General features: G+C 38.1%; 2 protein-coding genes across 2 annotated transcripts; one reads left to right on the top strand and one right to left on the bottom strand.

Moving 5' to 3' along the window:
- Positions 1 to 780: 780 nt before the first annotated feature.
- sycp1 (synaptonemal complex protein 1) lies at positions 781 to 7896 on the top strand (the record flags this gene model as incomplete). The annotated part of the gene is made up of 31 exons (XM_083892660.1): positions 781 to 909; positions 1521 to 1599; positions 1701 to 1744; positions 1857 to 2021; positions 2122 to 2189; positions 2267 to 2340; positions 2440 to 2498; positions 2589 to 2655; positions 2726 to 2799; positions 2893 to 3001; positions 3252 to 3346; positions 3414 to 3598; positions 3687 to 3754; positions 3834 to 3895; positions 4314 to 4406; positions 4514 to 4608; positions 4711 to 4828; positions 4939 to 5009; positions 5111 to 5192; positions 5280 to 5342; positions 5425 to 5487; positions 5589 to 5651; positions 5757 to 5873; positions 5966 to 6076; positions 6454 to 6546; positions 6634 to 6708; positions 6785 to 6871; positions 6957 to 7118; positions 7365 to 7472; positions 7591 to 7644; positions 7762 to 7896. 31 exons carry the CDS (start codon positions 781 to 783, stop codon positions 7894 to 7896), a joined length of 2868 nt encoding a protein of 955 aa, XP_083748786.1.
- A 695-nt stretch (positions 7897 to 8591) lies between these two features.
- slc5a8l (solute carrier family 5 member 8, like) lies at positions 8592 to 16843 on the bottom strand (the record flags this gene model as incomplete). Its single annotated transcript, XM_083892659.1, has 17 exons — positions 8592 to 8719; positions 8807 to 8862; positions 10949 to 11055; positions 11444 to 11529; positions 11616 to 11725; positions 12761 to 12945; positions 13042 to 13128; positions 13227 to 13294; positions 13805 to 13917; positions 14467 to 14555; positions 14647 to 14776; positions 14860 to 15000; positions 15125 to 15279; positions 15449 to 15516; positions 15992 to 16043; positions 16245 to 16310; positions 16490 to 16843. 17 exons carry the CDS (start codon positions 16841 to 16843, stop codon positions 8592 to 8594), a joined length of 1995 nt encoding a protein of 664 aa, XP_083748785.1.
- Between the last annotated feature and the right edge of the window lie 1232 nt (positions 16844 to 18075).

Genomic DNA, 18075 nt, shown 5'->3' with positions numbered 1-18075 from the left:
TACGTCTGCAATAAAGTTAGGAAATTACCTAACGAGTAGAATATATTATTATTTGAGTATTTGGGCTACTTTAATTTCTGTGTGCTTTAGCTTATTTTTTAAACACAGCTATAAAATGTAAACATTTGTTTTCCCATTTACTGTTTACTACATCTTCAGGGACATACTTGTATTGTTCTCAACAATTGTTGAATGCCCTCTCAAATATGTTAAATTGTATACATAGTCACAAAAAACAAAATGCAAATATAAGAATAATGCCAAAAACTTTACCACCTGAAATATCATTGTTTAAGGGTGTTACCTTTGACTCAAATATTAATTTACCTTTTATATTGTTCTTTTTATAAAACAAGAATGTTGTGCTTGTTAAATATGCTGTTAAGTTCACTGCTCAAAACAGAATGATATATAAAGTAACAACACCTGATAGTATTTTTGATCTTCTGCTGTTTGGCTAAATTAATTTAGTTGCTGCCACAGACCTCGAGACTAGGTCGGGTCTCAGGAGATGTTTTTAGGTCATCAAATCAATGTGATCTTACAACCTGTAAGAATCCAATTTGATCCAGTCTGGCCATTCTCCTCTGACCTCTGGCAAGAACTTAACAGCAACTTTTGTTAATTTTTTTGATATGAATGTAGCATCACTGAGGCCAAAATGTATTTCCTTCAGGGGGACTATAAACTATACCATATTGTACGTATTACATCATTGTACATCTCCTACTATTACTGTACTTTACATGAGCTGGAACTGAACTCTGTGATCATTTCAGGATGGATAGAGATCGCAGTTTCAACTTTAAACTCTTGGTGCCGCCTAGGGTGAACAGTGGACAGGTATCTGCCATCAGGCCTCAGGAAGTCATTAAGAAAGATGGTGATTTCATGAATACAATGCAGCAGGTAAGTAGACATGCATACAACACAAGATATCATTACAGGAGTGTTCAAAATAGAAGACTTTGGATTTATTGATCTTATGAATCTAATTTATGTCCCCATTCTGAAATGTGTTCATAAATAAATATTCTTCACATCAGTTCAGATTATAATTAAACCCCAGATCGTTCAGATTTACATGTATGAATGATGGCCGATCATTTCTTGTCGTTTAAGCGAGACAGGGACAATTCCAAGCAGACACAAAAGTGAAAGTGCTGACCCCTGTTGACCAAATGCTGTACTGATGTTTGTGCAAAGAGTCACTCATTTTTTTTCTGCATCCCCACAAGTACTGCAGCCTCTTGCCTACATGGATTTTAAATTTGGGACAATTTGTTAATGTGCAAATATTATGTAGGATACTATATTGTAGATATTTCATGCAGGTAAGTTTCATTCGCCAATAGATAACCAACTGCAAACATCATTGAACCAATGAAGGAAAAATCTTTTGATGACATACTTTAGCTTTATGTATGTACAATTGTGCTTGAATGAAAGGAAGCAGATTTTCTCAAAAGCAGTAATCGTTAATGCAAATGATGAATAAGCACAATTGTTGTTTCCCCTAGGGTTACGGTACATATTTTGACAAAGGGCAAAATATGCCTTTTTCCAGTATGGCTACGCCAACTAAACCATCAAGACAAGGTATTTTCTAGCAACACAACACTTGCTGCATAATTTCAACACATCTTACTGGCAATTGTTGTACATGGTATGAATAATTCATTATTATCGCTCCTCTAAAGATGTTCCCAAGATGAAAGTTGTGCCACCAATGGAAAAAGATGAGGTAATTTAAATGTACACAAATGTGAAAAGTGTATTGAATGTACTCTGCTTGTGCAACGTGTATATTCTGAAGTGCCCCAGTTTACTTACCATCGCTGTGGCCATTTCCCCAGAATAATTGCAACCCTGGACAGCTTTATGCCAAGCTGTTTGATGAATTTGAGAAAATTAAGTGTTGGAAGGTCAACGCTGACTCAGACAATGTGCAGAAGGAAAGGAGACTCCAAGAAAACAAAAGAACAATAGAAACTCAACGCAAAACCATTCTAGAATTGCAGGTGTGTGCTTCAACAATAGGCTTTCTATCTCTTCTTCTTGAACATTATTGATGATTGAGGAACATCATAACTACAACATGTCTGTTTTCTGGTTTTACAGTTTGCAAATGAAAGTATTAGCACAAAGCTGGAGGAACAAATCAGTGAAAAAGAGGATTTGAGAAACAAGTATGAAGTAGTTTTTAAAACACAAATAAAAATCTGTTTTGAATTAACTTTTTTTTGTTTTGTTTTTTTTAATGCAGAGATAACGCAACCAGGAACTTGTGTAATATACTCAAACATACCTTTCAGCGGTCTGCTGAGAAAATGCATCTATGTCAGTAAAAGGAAGTTTTATTTAAAATATTCTAAAATTATCTGACATAATATCAGGGGTATTGCCAGATTTAAAAAAATGTTTTTTGTCATCTTGTAGTTGAATCTGAGAGAGAGGAAACACATCAACTTTTTATGGAAAACACTGAGCGTATTCAGGTAAAATACCTCCAAACTTGTCAGGATTCAAAAAAAAAAAAAAAAGCTTTATTTGTTGAAGAGACATGGTGGGTATTTTTGTTTTTGTAGAAAATACTTGCAGCATTTGAAGGCCTTCGAATTCAAGTAGAAACCGACCAACAAGAAATGCGGAAAGGTATCGCTCTGAAATTACGTATGAATTCTTTATGAACTGACAAGCATTTAATGGCTTCATCTTCTTCCAGTAAAGGAGGGCCTTGTGCAATTTGAAGAAATGAAAGACAACTATTGTGCAGAATATAAGATGAAGGAGGAAGAGGTCTGTTAAAATATGATATGTGTGTTATGGGATTGGTAACTTCTAAACATTAACCTTTGAATCAAATTTTCATGAGTACTGTTGCACTGGCAGGTTGCAGGATTTCAAGCAAAACTTGAGAGAAAAGAAAATGAACTTCAGAAAATCCTTCTTGACCTCCATGAAACCAAAAAGCATTGCAAACAACTTCAATGTGAAACAGGTAAGAACGTGATTGGATTTCAAGACAAGGTTTTTGTTTGTTTTGTAAAATCTCTGGTAAGCAGTGTGGTTAAAAAAGCTAGCGTGACCCTAAAACTGGGTTCAGATGTTTGTGTTTATCCCATATTTTAACAGATTCCTTGCATAAACTATACATTATGCATGTTAAGAATGTTTAATTATTAGGGATTTTGACAACACCAAAGAACATCCATCCTGTAGATATAGTACCATATTTACTGTCCTTACAGATCAACAATATAAACTTCTCAAAAGCTCAGAATCGGATCGGGAAACTCTTCTTCAGAAACTGCACACTGCTGAGCATGACTACGAGGAAACTCAGGTGAGTATGTTGATGTTTTTGTTTTCTGTTCTGAACTTTTATTGAAACATTATCTATCGCCTTAAAGAAAAAATATGAAGCCACTGCTACAGCCATGGAACAGAGAAAAGCAGAATATTCACAGATCCTCCAAAGCAAGGATTTAAGCTTGCAAGAGCTCAACACATTTAAAAGTCAACAAGCAGAGAAGCAGGAGCAGTTTCAGACAACCATTAAAGAGCTACAGAAGGCATTGGCTTTGGAGATACAAAGGTATTATTAACGTCTGAAAATGCACAGTATCTTCCAAAGAAATTACATATTCTACTCATGTCATTCTTTGTTTTCACTTATTTTCAAGGTCTAGAGAAACTGAGGGTGATTTAATGGCAAACATCAAGGAACTTGAAAGGACAAACACCCTTTTATGTAAGGCTTGCTGTATGAAATATGTAGATATTTTTATTTGAAGGTCTGTCAAGCTGAAATAATATGTTTTCCTCAACAGGCGAGAAGATGGAGCAGAGTACAAAGAAGGATGGGCACATCAAAACCCTTGAAGATGAGCTGGTAGAGTGTGTTTTTATTGTCTTTGCTTTTAAATTAGCCCATGGCCTAGTGCAGTGATTCCCAAACTGGGGTACGCAAAGTAATGGAGGGGGTACATAGAGACAAAACTGTGGTTTTCACTGTGGATCATGAAGAAAATGTGAACACTAGAGAGGGAGAAGCCCCCCAAAAATGTTTTTGTAATCAAACAACAGAAAAGTCACTGAATGTTGTTGTTCTTAGGGCATAAAATCAAAATCCATTGAGTCTCTCAAGTGTAAGATCCATGAAAGTGAAGTTATAGTGAAGGAACTAACAGCCACACTTTTGAAGAAAACAGAAGAATTCCAGCAACTTGAGGTGATATTTCTAACATTTTACATGCTGTTTGATACTGAAAATGTATATATGCAAACATATACACATTGTATTTGTACAGAAAGAAGCAGATATTGCCATACGTGAAAATGATCTACTGAAGAAGGAATGTGAAGCTGCTGAAAAGGCACAAGAAGATTTGAAGAAGTTTGCTGTGAGGTTCAAACTAAATTATTTATTTTTTTGCTCCAGTCCACTTTAGGGAAATGTGTTGTATAAAGAAACAACATTTAGTGATGTGCTTTTTTTATACACTTTCAGATCAAAATGCAGGAGCTCGAGGAACAGTTGTTGATTGAAATAAAGAAAAATCAAGAACAAGAGGAGCATCTGAGGAGAAACATCAACCTGCATGAGTGTGTTCATAATAACCAACCAATCCATATTATTAGCTTATAGAATTTTGTTTCAAACTGTACATATCCTGGTGTCTAATATTTGATTCATATCATTTAAAGAGTAAAATATGAAGAGCTCTTGTCCAGCTTTAATGAGCTTCTGTCTGAGAAGATGGCCATTCAACAGCAATTGGAGAGTGGATCCTCTAATGTGAAAGAAACTCAGGCAAATATGAAGGTCTTAATCATTGTATTATAATCTTAATAATACGGTTTTCACGTCTACAATAACAATGTGCAATGTGTGTTTTTTGTTCCATAACTCCTAAAACTGCTTTCACTCAACAGGCAAGTGAGGAGAAGGCTGTAAAGCTCACAAGAGAAATTCAAAGATTTGAAGAAGAAAACCAAAGCTTGAGGTCAGTTTGAATGATAGAGTTTTTACTCATTATTTTTTGACTGTGCTTTTGGTGATTTATATATATACCTTATGCCTTACCTTGTATACCTTTTTAAACAGGGAGGAAGTATACTCTCTTAAAACCAAAGTCCAAGGGAAATGTCAGAAAACGGAGATGCTGGAGAAGAAATTGGGAGAAAATGTAAGAATGCTAACCAAATGCATTTTCTCACGGTACTTTAATAAGACATTTGTTGTCAAAGCCTTAATGTTTGTGTTTTGTGCATAGTGGAAACATCTGCTGGAGAAAATTTCAGAAAAGGAAAAACAAATCAAAACAATGGAAACAAAGGTTAATTATGTCTAGAAATTAAAAATGTGGTTGTTGTTCAACATAGTCTGAATCTAACAGAACTGTTTTGTTTTATTTTCAGGTGAACAATCTGAGGAAGAAAACTGAGAATAAACTAAAAGTCCAGGAGGAATACCAAAAAGAGGTTTGTGATGATTGTGAAACATTTTTATATTGTAGATATACACGGCACTTTTTGGCTGTCTTGTGTTAATATATTTAAATTGTTCACTTGTATATTTTCAGAATAAAATACTAAAGAAACAAATAGAAACTGATTCTGCAAAAAACAGACATCTTGAAAATGAGGTATAGTGATGTATATTTTTTTTTTCTTCCAACTTTTAATATTGAGATAATTATTGAAACTAATATGTATTTTCCTGTTTAATGTTGATGCTTGTTTTTGTCCAGATCAACAGTCTTCAGGATGAGTCCCAGAACCTTAGAAGACTCCATGAAGAGGAACATCAGAAACTCCTTAAGGATCTTGAATATAAAATGAGCTCTGCAGCAGAACTTGATAATGAGGTTACTAAATAATTTTATAAAGTCACATATGCTATAGTGTCACATTTATAGCTGAGGATAAATAAATTATTAATTCCATTTTTGCCTCACAGGTACAAAAGCTCAGGTTAACAGCAGCGGAGGCCGTTAAGAACAAGGAAGATGTAGAACTCAAGTGTCAACACAAGATTGCAGATATGGTCACACTCATGGAGAAACATAAGGTAGAGTTATCACTGAATATCCATCCATCTTCTTCCACTTTATCCTCCACACGAGTGTCGCGTGGGGAGCTGTGCCAATCTCAGCTGACATAGAGCGATAGGCGGGGTACACTCTGGACAGTTCGCCAGTCAATCACAGGACCACATAGACACAATCATCCATTCACTCTCACACTCAAGGCCAATTTAGAGTGTCCAATTTACCTAATCCCCATATTGCATGTTATTGGACTGTGGAGGAAACCAGGGAGAACCCAGAGAAAACCCACGCACACACGGATGCAACGCCATGCAGAAAGACATCACTGAATATGTTGGGTTTAAAAAAAATATATCTTGCATAGGAACACATATCGCATTATTCTTGTCATCACCAGAGCCAATGTGATCGAATGGTTGAAGAAAAGGATGCAGAGCTGGATAAAAACAAGAGGAAGGAGTTGGAGGCTGTTGCCCAAAGTAAATCACTGGTATGAGACTAAAAAATAACTTCAATGATTAACACAATTTAATAACAATGAGATAATGAGTCACTTATATCATTTATTTATTTTTAGGGCCTGGATCTCTTAAAGCATCAGACTGAAAATAATCAGCTGAAGAAACAGCTGAAGTCAGAAAGAAAGCTGACGGTATGTTCAGGATTGAATAAAATGCAAAAAAATATATTTTGAGAGACAGTTCATTTTTACTTTTATTTTTCTGTAGGAAAACCTACAGAAGGAGCTAAGTTGTTTGAAGAAAGAGGTGTCATTGATAAAAATTAACCAGCCACCAGACGCACGAAGCAAGCAGGTAAGCGCCTGTACAAAAGCATATTGGCGACCACTGTGATCTTGTTTGTCATCATTTAACCAAGAGGGTGTGTTTTAAATTCCAGTCACCTGCTTCAAACTATAAAAGAGGAAGAAGGTGTTCAGAGACTCCAAAAGCGAGTGCTGCAAAGACACATGTGTTTGACTTCTCCATGAGCAGGAATACACCCACCTTCAACAGAGATGGTGGAAATGCTGTACTTTCAAAGAGTATGATGAGCCCAAAGGTATATTTTGTAGTATTTAGCAACATCGACGCATTAAATATTGCAGTTCAATGTCCCTCACCCCACATTATCCAATTAAATTTGCATCATAGGACATTGGGAATGATGACATAAGACCTCTTAGAAGTTCGAGCCAGAGAACCTCAAAGATCAGGGTACTACACAGTTATTATTCTGACATTTTCCCCAAATGAATAAAAATGTGAGTGACCTTTGCTGACATTTACTCTTTGATTTCTCTTACAGTCTTACAGAATAAGAACACCACCCTGTGGTGAAATAGCAGCACTTTTGGGCAAGATCACCGTTGAGCTCGACCCCAAGTCTGACAGCTCAGATCGAAATGATCTCTTGGTGAGTCTTATTTTTGTTGTTCCAGTGTGTATTGCTAACTGTATTGCTGTTGTGAGTATTATATCATTATTTGAGCAATATCAGAAAAACTGATCTGACCTTGTGTTTCTTTTGACAGACCTTCACAAATATATCTACTGTTCCATCCCGCAAACTCAACATCTTCCAAAAGGTAACACACTACCAAATGAATACCATCTGTATATGTTTTTTTTTTACTTAGATAAATATTAAATACATCATCTGGTTTATATTTAAACACCACTTTAACCTTATTTTCCACATGCAGAGCCCCATCACTCACAAATCACCAGGGAACTTCTTGAAGTTGGCTGCAATGAAACGTATGAGAGATGCTGGTTGGACAGCAGTCACTGGCTGTGACAAGAAAAAGAGGAAAAACAATGAGACAGTCTTTGCATAAGTAGTCCTGTTACTGGTCAGATATAGAGTATTAACAACATATATTACATTGGTTTAAGTTCATATTCCAATGGTCCTCTTATGCATATAGATGGTTGTGTTCTGTTAGGGATTAGATAGACAATATTGATCTTAAAAGTCGAGTTACTGACCAATGGTCTTCTTATGCATATAGACAGTAGTGTTCTGTTAGGGATTAGATAGACAATATTGATCTTAAAAGTTGAGTTACTGACCAATGGTCTTCTTATGCATATAGACAGTCGTGTTCTGTTTAGATAGATTAGATAGACAATATTGATCTTAAACGTCAAGTTTATTTCTAAACATGCAGAGACAATTCTGTTATGAATTAGTTCAACAGTATTACTAATGATATGCAAATATTGGTTTGGTATTGTGAGCCACTTATGTTACTTGAGGCTTTACTGGTGTTCACAAAGTTCATATTGTTGGTGGTGAGGTTATTACTATCTTACTGTCTTACTTTAACAATCTTAATATATGAATCCATCCATCTCTATGACTGGCAGTGATGCAAGTGATATTAGTAAACGTTTGTTCAAACTGTTCATATCCATTCTTGTCATTTTTCCCTTTCTCTTTGCCGTTAGCCTCCAATGTAAATTTCAATATGGCACTTTAGCTTTGGAATTGATGAATGAGAAATGTATCCAACGTGACAACTGTCTCTCCTTAGTGAAGAAACTGGAGGCGAAATTGAGACTGGTCGTCTTGGGCTGTCGGTACATTATCGTAGATGGGATGGCCGTCATAAAGTCCTCCAGAAATCACTAGTGTGTCCTCACCAGCCACAAAAGCATCTGTGGAAAAATCACTCAGGTATTTAAACTTCTAATAATCAGTCAAACAGATTGTACTGATTGTGTGATGAAGAGGGAGCTTCTTACCTGGGTCGTCAGTGTTGGTGAAAGGTTGATGCGAGTATTGGGATTTCTGTTTGCATCTGTGAAACATGAATATCACAAAAGCCACAGCAAATGTTCCCAGTACAACACTGAAGACAATTGTGATGTTCTTTTCTGAAGTGTTGAATCCAACACCTGTTACAGTGGAACAAGTAAGCAGCAGAAGTTAAATTTAAAAAAACCATGAAACAAGCCAGTAAACTATTACATCGTAATGGCCATGCACCGGGATACATACCGTGTGTTATCCTGTCGTCTGACGTTGACGTTGTGTTGGCAGTGTGAGATGTATTTGCAGTTGTAATCACTGTAGTATCAGGTGTAGTAGTTACTGTAGTACCAGGCGTACTTATGTCAACTATTGTGGTCTGGCTTGCTGCTGTCATTGGGACAGTAAATGTTGTTGTGTTAATGTCAGATGTGGCTGTTGACAGCGAGGTGCTGTTTGTTGGAGGAGTCAACATTGCTGTGGACTTAGAAGTCTGAGGTTGGACTGTGGTGTCGTTGAATGTCTTATTGGCCCAGGTGACGGTGGCAGAAGTGGTTGTTTCCTCATTCACGTCTGATGTTACGTCTGTTGTGCTTTCTGTTGTTAAGTCAGCATGTGTCGCTGGCGTGATCGTTGAATTCGTTTCCACAGTTTGTGCCTTAACCAAAGACATGGCCAGAAGGCAACAAGCCAGAACATGAAACAAGATGGCACCCATGTCACTGAGTCCTGTACAGGGAAAACATTGGCATAAAAACACTGTAAACGCTGGGTCTGGGTTTTAAAAAAGAATCTCTCACTTTTAATCTAAAAGATACCAAGCCTGAGATTGACATTTTCAGATTACATTAATATAGTTGCAGCAAGAAGTGGTTTTATGAACTAAATGTGACCGTGCACACACTGTCAAATTACATAATACCAACTCGGATTCTTTGTAGCTATGCCAAACATTTTTTTTCTCCCTAAAGGCTTCAACATTGAACCCTTTGATTCAATTAATTTTACATAATTCAATGTTGTAGAAAAACAGTCTGGCTCACCTCGTTCTGTTGGCACAAATGAAAACTACGCCAGTTCACTTCCTTGGCAGCAATGACTCTGCCTCCATGTCATACTTGACTCTCCGCTTCCTTAAAATTTACAACGACTTAAGTAGATTTCCTGGCAGAGTGGCAGGTCAAAGTGGGCAGGTCACTCCTTTTCTAAACTTCCTCTATTGTGTGTTGCCAAGGAGACGAAAGACAAGGTTATTACCTAGAGCAAAGCTCAATCTCCTATCTCTCTCTTTTTCTCCGCCACTCTCACTCTCTCTGCGTCACTCCCTCTTTCTCATTTCAAATACTATTGACTGCCCAGATTTCAGTGGAAAACAAAACATTAAATAAACAATATTTTTATCTAACGTGTATAATGATGATGATGACTATTATTACAATTATATTATATCTTTATTGATATATTACAAAACAAGTTGAAAAGCACTCAACAGATTTTAAGACACAGTAAGTCGATAAAAACAAAGAGAACAACACCAACAGTAAAACACATAAAACAAATCAATAAGAAACAGGACAAGATAGATGACTTGTTTTATGACTGACTTATTTACAGTCCAACACAAAGGAACTTTGTACAAAATATATTTTTTTCCAAGTTGTGACTGATTTGTACAGACAATAAACAAATACACAAAGGGCAACATTAATGTTGCATGTAATGCTTTGTGTGTGAAAGATACAACCCTGCGGTGGACTGGCGAGCTGTCCAGGGTGTACCCTGCCTATCGCCCTATGTCAGCTGAGATAGGCACAGCACCCCCGCGACCCTCCGGTAGAGGATAAAGCAGTAGATAATGGATGGATGAATGATACAAAACTGCGATCAGGGAGGATGTCTGAATAAAGGGCAATAAAAGGAAAACATTTACTAAATAGGAAATGGGAGCAAAGGGTGTGGGTTTTTCTTTTATCAAAGTTTATGTTGTAAATTTGCTATTACAATGTTTTGTGGGGTTTTTTTTTGGTTTGTACAAGCATTGTAATGCATATTTAGCAACCGTACTGTTCATTTTCTTCCTAAGACCACATCAGCAAATATATATATGTATATATGTGTTGACAAAGACCCGTTACAGTTTGGTAAATTTTTCAACACTGCCGCTGCTCTTCACATCCAAGTCCATGAGTGCTGAACTGTTGGCTTCAATGAACACCAATGTTTTGTCCTTTTCCGTGACCTCCTGTAGTGAGAAAGAATAACGCGATAAAATCTGATGCTGTGTTTTCAGTGAATATATAACAAATGAAACCATAAACATCTACACACATAGAACTCTTAAATATCCACATTACAGAGTGCTTCAGACATCAGCAGCAACCTGCTACTCTTAGAAATAAGGGTTCCAAAAGTGTTCTTCTGCAAGGGCTGAGGTTCTACCTGGAACTATTTGCTTCTGCAAAACCCTTTCCCGAAGAAAGGGTTTTAAAAGGGTTCTTGGTAACACTAAGGGTGATTATACCTGGAGCCAAAAAGGGTTCTCGTATGAGGACAAGCTGAAGAACCTTATATGGTTCTACTTAGCACTTTTATTTCTAAGAGTGTACTAAACAAAGGGGTCAATGTTTTACCTGTGATTTGCTGAAGCAGCTGAAACAGATCAGGTCACTCTTCTTCACAAACACGTCAGGGTTCACGTTCTCTTGTTTACATCCACCTAAAGACACAGATTTGCGAAGTCATAACTGTAACACAGGAAAACATTTACAGAACGGCTGCATTTGTTTTTGCTCTCTGTCTCACCTGTGACCATGCTCACGAGCAGACCAACCACTATCGTGATCAGTGCACCCAGGACAGCCAAGTACAGATAGGACAGAGAGTACCAATTGTCGGCCAACGCTGGTCTCACACTAAACAACAGAGGAAATCACTTTAGTGAGCAGACTATTACTTACACTTTAACTGCCTTTAGATGGCAACACAAGCCCTCAAGATAATTGCTTTCCATTATTTGTGCCACCAACAGGAGTCACCTATGCATGGTTAGTTTTCATGGCATTTTAACAAGTCACAGTTTGAAAAGTGAAATGTGTAAATAACCAGTTTAATTGAAGTGAACTATATACTTTTCCACATTCTGTCACGTTACAACAACAATTTTAAGTGTATTTTATTTAGGGTTTTATGAAAGAGACCAATGCAAAATAGTACATAATTTAAAAGTTGTGGGAAAAAATATTACATAGTTTTCAAATGATTTTCAAATCTAAGTGTTGTGTGCATAAGCATTCACCAACCCCTTTATTGTGAAAGCCCCATGTTCAATCCAGTGCAACCACATGCCTTCAGAGGTCACATAATTAGTAAATCAGGTTCACCTGAGTGCAATCTAAACTCAGTATAAATGCACCTGTTCTGTGACAACCTCGGGGGTTAGTTTGGGAAGTTGACTGAACCAACAAGTTCAGTTAGATTTCAGTGTTATAGGCTGGGAACAAGAAGTGGGCTCCTTTATTTGGCAAGGGTAGTTTTCAAAAGTACTTTGAACCACTGTGGAGTTTAGTAAACTGGGATATTTGGCCCATATTGTCATAAATTGTACTTTTGAACAGTGAAGTAATTCATGTCTTCTAGTAACAAGCCAACCATGTTGACAAACTAGACACAAAGAATACATGAGGTTTTATTCAATTACCTAAACAGCTCCTGTTATTGCTGAGTGATGCATTGATCAACTATAAAGCTTTAAAGGTTTTTCTTAGATATACATCTAGGCTGTGTTTGGATTGTTTTGTCATACAACAGGGTGGCATGTACGTGTCAGCAATTTTTTTTTTTTTACTTTAAAAGTGGGTGTGCCATATTTGCTTTAAGTTCCATTTGTTATCAGTGTGATCTGCGTAGAAGTTAATAAGGTTGAGCAGTTGTTTTGTTGCGTGACTCACTCGGCCAGCGTGGTATGGGTTACAGGACTACTGGTCCAGGGAGCTGTCGTTGTAAAGTTGTTCATACAACCCACAGTGGTGAGGGGAAGAGGAAGTGTCTTCTCTGCTGTTGGCGGGAAGACCTGGCCTCCGATCCCCACCCACAGAGTCAGTGCTAGACTACAGATCATTCCCACTAGTCCTCCCTAAAAAGCAAACATGAATGCAATCAGGTAATTCATCGATGTGTCTTTTTTCATTGGATGGAGTTCTTGAACTCGTATGTTTGAGAAAATACTCACTGCAGCATTTGCTATGGGGAAAAACATGCCCAGCAAGTACAGACCCAGGAGAGGCCCACTGATCATGCCAAATATGGACAGAGCTGCCTAGAAGTAAAAGGAAAAAAGGTGTCGGGAAGCTTGTAGTTCCTGATATTCAGCTGATGGTGGTGCTGTTTACTGCTCAACGGGGGGCAGAGGTTTACCTGCAGAACGCCTCCCATCGCTGAGGCAACTCCAGCCATTCCAATACACACACCCCCATAGAAAACACCTGAGAGATGTTTACAAAATAACAAGTGTCAAATATTTAGTGTGACCTTCCCCTTACCTTTGAGCAATGTAACACAACCCTGGCTCTGGTGCCTGGAATGAAACCCTGGTGTAGAACCTGTTTGTCCTCCAAGAATTATCTTTTGTGAAAACGGTCTGTTACACCAGGTTTATTCGAGACGTGCTTTGAGCATCACATACACGTGTTTAAGTCGCATCATTCCAATGGTGACCAAATTTGACAGACATAAAAACAAAAAAGCTGGTGGAGCCCTACGACTTTAGCACAGAACTGTATTTACAGTGAAAACCACAAGGCTAAAAAGCAGATGCAGGGAGATCAACAAGGACAGAAACAAGAGAGACATTAAAGAAAAAGAAATTTCAACCTAGATTCTTGTCAAACCAATTAAATGTTTTCCTGTAAATTACAAAGAAATGTTAACTCATTCTTTCACGTCATAGTCATCATTTATCCAGCTTCTGTGAAAGTAGTGATAAAACAACTTACTCAGGCCCATGTTCAACCAGGACGCTTGTCTCTCTGTGAGCTCTCTGCACACAGGAAAAATGAAGTCTTCCACAGTGACAGCGACCAGAGCGTTAATGCTGGACGACACCGTGCTGAAAAAAAACCCCCCAAGAAACGGCACAATTGATTAATTTTAATGATAAATCCGATTACACATAAGCTTAAAGTCAGATAGGATGCAGGTGGGGCTATTTTGTTTTGACTAAAATGTATTAAAATTATATGATTTAAAACCCTTAATTTGGCTTTGAAACACACTACAATCACTTTATGTCACATCTTTGGGAAGAAACAAATTGATTTTCACAAATGGAACATTTATGAAAAAGAAGTTGGGGAAAAACAAGAATCTTTAAATAATATTATTATAAATCATAAGGTGCTGTAATAGAGCTGCAGGCTCCCCCTTGTGGCAATTGAAAAATGCATCCTAACTGTATTGATAGGTTCGACAGCATTTTAAACCACTCACATGAAATGGTAATGATTTTTTCACATTCACGTTATGCCAATATGGAAGTTAACTTATTGTGAATACTTCCCCATGTTGCACAATAAAAGCCTCACCCTGGCGACAATAGCTTTGTTAGTAGCAGAACAATGACTGGTGTAAAACAATAAACTTTTCCTCCAGGCCTCACCTAAGAGTCCCACTGTAGGCAGCAGCCACAAACAAGCCAGGGATTCCAGGGTATTCTGCCAGAATATCCATCACAAGGTATGGCAGCAGCTGGTTTACACATATAAACCATGTTCTTCTGTTAACTTCAATACTTCTTAGATAACAGTTACATGATGTCGGGGTGAAAAGACAACTACACCTGGTCAGAAGTGGTTACGTCATGGTTTGAAAGTGGGTCACAATTCTTGTAAATGGAGTACATGACGAGGCCAGAAACCACAGCCAGACTCACTGTCACCCATAAGCCGACCATGTTCAAATACAGAGCCCTGATGGATGAAAAGGGAGACGTGTCAGTGCATGAACCTTTTGCTTGGGGTGGGATTTACTGCTGCTGTGCAGGAATGCTCACATCTTTGCATGCGCCAGGGACTTGCAGGATATATAACGCTGCACCTGGGACTGGTTGATTGAGTAGATTGACGCCCACATTATGCTGCCACCGATCACAATGGTCCAGAATGTGTGTCGCTTCAGAGGATCGGGGTCAAAACTGATCAGAAAAGATCAACAACACAAAGGATACTACTCAATATAATGTGTTGAGCACATTTCTCCTAAACTAAATGGTTTTCAGTTTCAAAAAAAATATATTAGCATTATTTATGCTTCCTTACTCAAGCAAATTGAGTCGCCCTCCCTGTTCGGCATCTTCCCAAACCTTTGTCAGGCCTCCCTGCACGACAGCTCCTCTCGCTATAACAGCCACAAAACCTGAAAGCATGATCACCATCTGAAACACGTCCGTCCAGATCACTGCTTTTAGTCCGCCCTGAATACAAACCCATGCAGGAGATGTGTCGACGTTTATTATATCTGTTTTCATTTTCATACAGATAATCATCTCGTTAAAAGTTGCAGTATAACCACCGTGTAAAGCAGTTTAAAGTTGGCAAATTTTACACATGAAACGCTTTTTAGGAAATTAAACAGTTACAAACCAAAGTGCAATAGAGGATGCACACTGCTCCTGTAGCCACCAGCACGCCCCACAGATTAAGTCCAGTGACTGAGTGTTAAAAGGGGGAAAAAAGCTCTACCATCATTCATGTAATTACATGAATATTGTGTACAAGTACATAAATATATAATATGGGCTCAGATTAATGTCAATAAGAGGTTAAAGTTATGCTCACAAGCACATGTTCCAATTGGTAAAATACGTCTGCAAGAGAGCATTCAAGGCTGAACATTAGTGGATTTGTATTCATGGATAATGTTCAGAGATTATATTCTGAAGCCTTTCATTTTGAATGAGCATTCTGCATAGACAGTCAGTGTTCATGAAGAAATAGTCAAATGTGAATGGTCTTTTATACACATGAAATAGTTGAATATCCTCTTGCAGATTTCACAAACGTGAATTATTTCATTGCATTGTTTTACAAGCAAAACATCTTGTTGACGCGCATGTTGACCTATGGAACAGCTCTGTTAAGAAGGCTTAAACTCCAAAAGTCTACCATTGTTTTCCTTCATCTTACTTTGATTTAGTGCCAAAGCTGGAGCATAGATGACCAAACCGGTGTACAGCACCTGAGGAAGAGATGCAACCATTATCTAATTAGATAGAAGCACAACAAGCGAGGGATTCATATTCATTGGTTCTTGGAAAAAGGATCAAGTTTTACATAAAGTCAAACAGACAAAAGGCAGGTGCTGTTTTCAATAATGATTATTTGCTCCACTCTACTCTGATTTGTATTTTTACTAGTTTACTAGTTTTTTTTTAGTTACCGTCTGCGAGATGTACATCGATGTCCCCATGATTCGGATGGGCCGACTGAAGCGCATCTCCAAGTACTAGGAATACAAGGGATCGTTGACAGTTACTTGCATAGTATACACATCCAGTATTTTAAAAATCTTTTTCTTTCTTTTATTTTGCTTTGTAAAGGAAATCAACTTTTATATGTATTGTATATGTATGACTTGCCAAAGAAGCTATTGGATCATTAAAATAATTTTTTAATAAATCTCACCTCATAAGCGCTGGTGATCCCTAAACGGTAGAAGAATGGGACAAAGATCTCAGCAGAGATGGCAGACATGATGGCGTAGGAGATGGTGAAGTACCAGAAGATAGCTCCAAACCGGTAGACCTCTGTCGGCGTGCCGATCACTGTGATGCCAGACATGAAGCTGGCAGTCAGTGACATTGCAACCGGCACAGCCGTCATCTGCCGTCCACCCAGCAAAAACTCCTCGCTGCTGGTCTCCTTGCGGGTTCGTATGGCCTGGAAGAGCCCAATGCCAGCTGCGACCAAAATTGTCCCAGCAAACACCACATAATCCCACACCGAGAAAGTGGGCACAGCTCCTCCCGTACCAACCATGTTCGCTCAACACCGGCAGCTTCCTCCAGCCACTTTGTCTTTGACCTGTCGTGAAGAAGGCTTGGTTTGAGTAGGGATTCCTCTATTTTGCAATCCTGCTAATGTTTAATGGTCTCTCCCAGCACAGTATCCTGACACTGTTCCCAAGTCCAGTCGCATTATATCCCAATAACAAAGACACAGTAAAGCAGCAGCAAAGAATTCATCGGTTTACTGTTGTCTGTTGTTTCCTACACGAACTGTCCATGACACTCTTCAGTCGCCTCTGGTCTGAAACACCCAGGAGATTATAAAAGTTTACACACTACAGTTAATAATCCATCAAGGACACATGGCTATGAAGTCGCCCGTTATTCCAGTGATAGTGAAGGAACAGTATTATTGCCTTTGGCCATGTTGTCCTGGGAACAAACAAGAAAGGTTTTGTTCGTCCTTTTTTTGAAATGGAGTGACACTGTGATGCATCGAAGAGTTGTTTTGATATGAGCCCAGGTTACTCAGAAGACATATGAGAATTCTACACTTAATAGTGATATTTATCAACAGTTGGCATCAATAGTGTTACATTACTGCTTTCTTCTGGGATCAATCATTCAATACCTGAGATAAGAGAGTCCTTTATTCGTCCCACAGTGGACCAAGTAACCTCATGAATCATCTTCTGTTTCTCGTCGATAGTTCTTGGTCTCTTGGTCAAAACCAAGCTTCTTTACTTTTAATCCTAATTAGTGCCCACTTTGAAGATCATAGCAGGTTAATGAGAAATAGCTCACGCTGTCAGTGTTTGTAAAGGTGAGCAGGGAGGGCGGCGACCTCTCCGTGCACTCTTCCTGTTTTCACTGGACTGCAATAATTATCTTATTCCTAGTCACTGATTCACTCGAGACTGGCAATGCATGCCAGATCGGTAAGTTAAATTGAGGGTGAGATAAATAGTAAGACTGTAAAACGATGCCTTATCACTGTGACGAAACAAACTATCTGTCAAGTAAAGACAAGGAAGTCTCATAATGTTGAATGAAAAAACTGTGAAATTTGAAGTCAAGTCAGTGCTTTGCTGTTTGTCTGTATCTAAATGCAGATTTTTCTTTTACTTACCGTGAGAAAAGACGTGATCATCCCTTTCCGTGCATGTGTCTTAGTTTGAGGACATGCTGACTGCTGCGTCCTTGTGTCAACATGCACATGTTGTCTTTAAAGAAGTTAATTTTTATTCAAATTGAGGCTAGATT

Source organism: Microchirus variegatus (genome assembly GCF_963457635.1).
Source record: "Microchirus variegatus genome assembly, chromosome: 7".
Taxonomy (NCBI): Eukaryota; Metazoa; Chordata; class Actinopteri; order Pleuronectiformes; family Soleidae; genus Microchirus; species Microchirus variegatus.
This window is presented reverse-complemented; position numbering and strand designations above follow the sequence as displayed.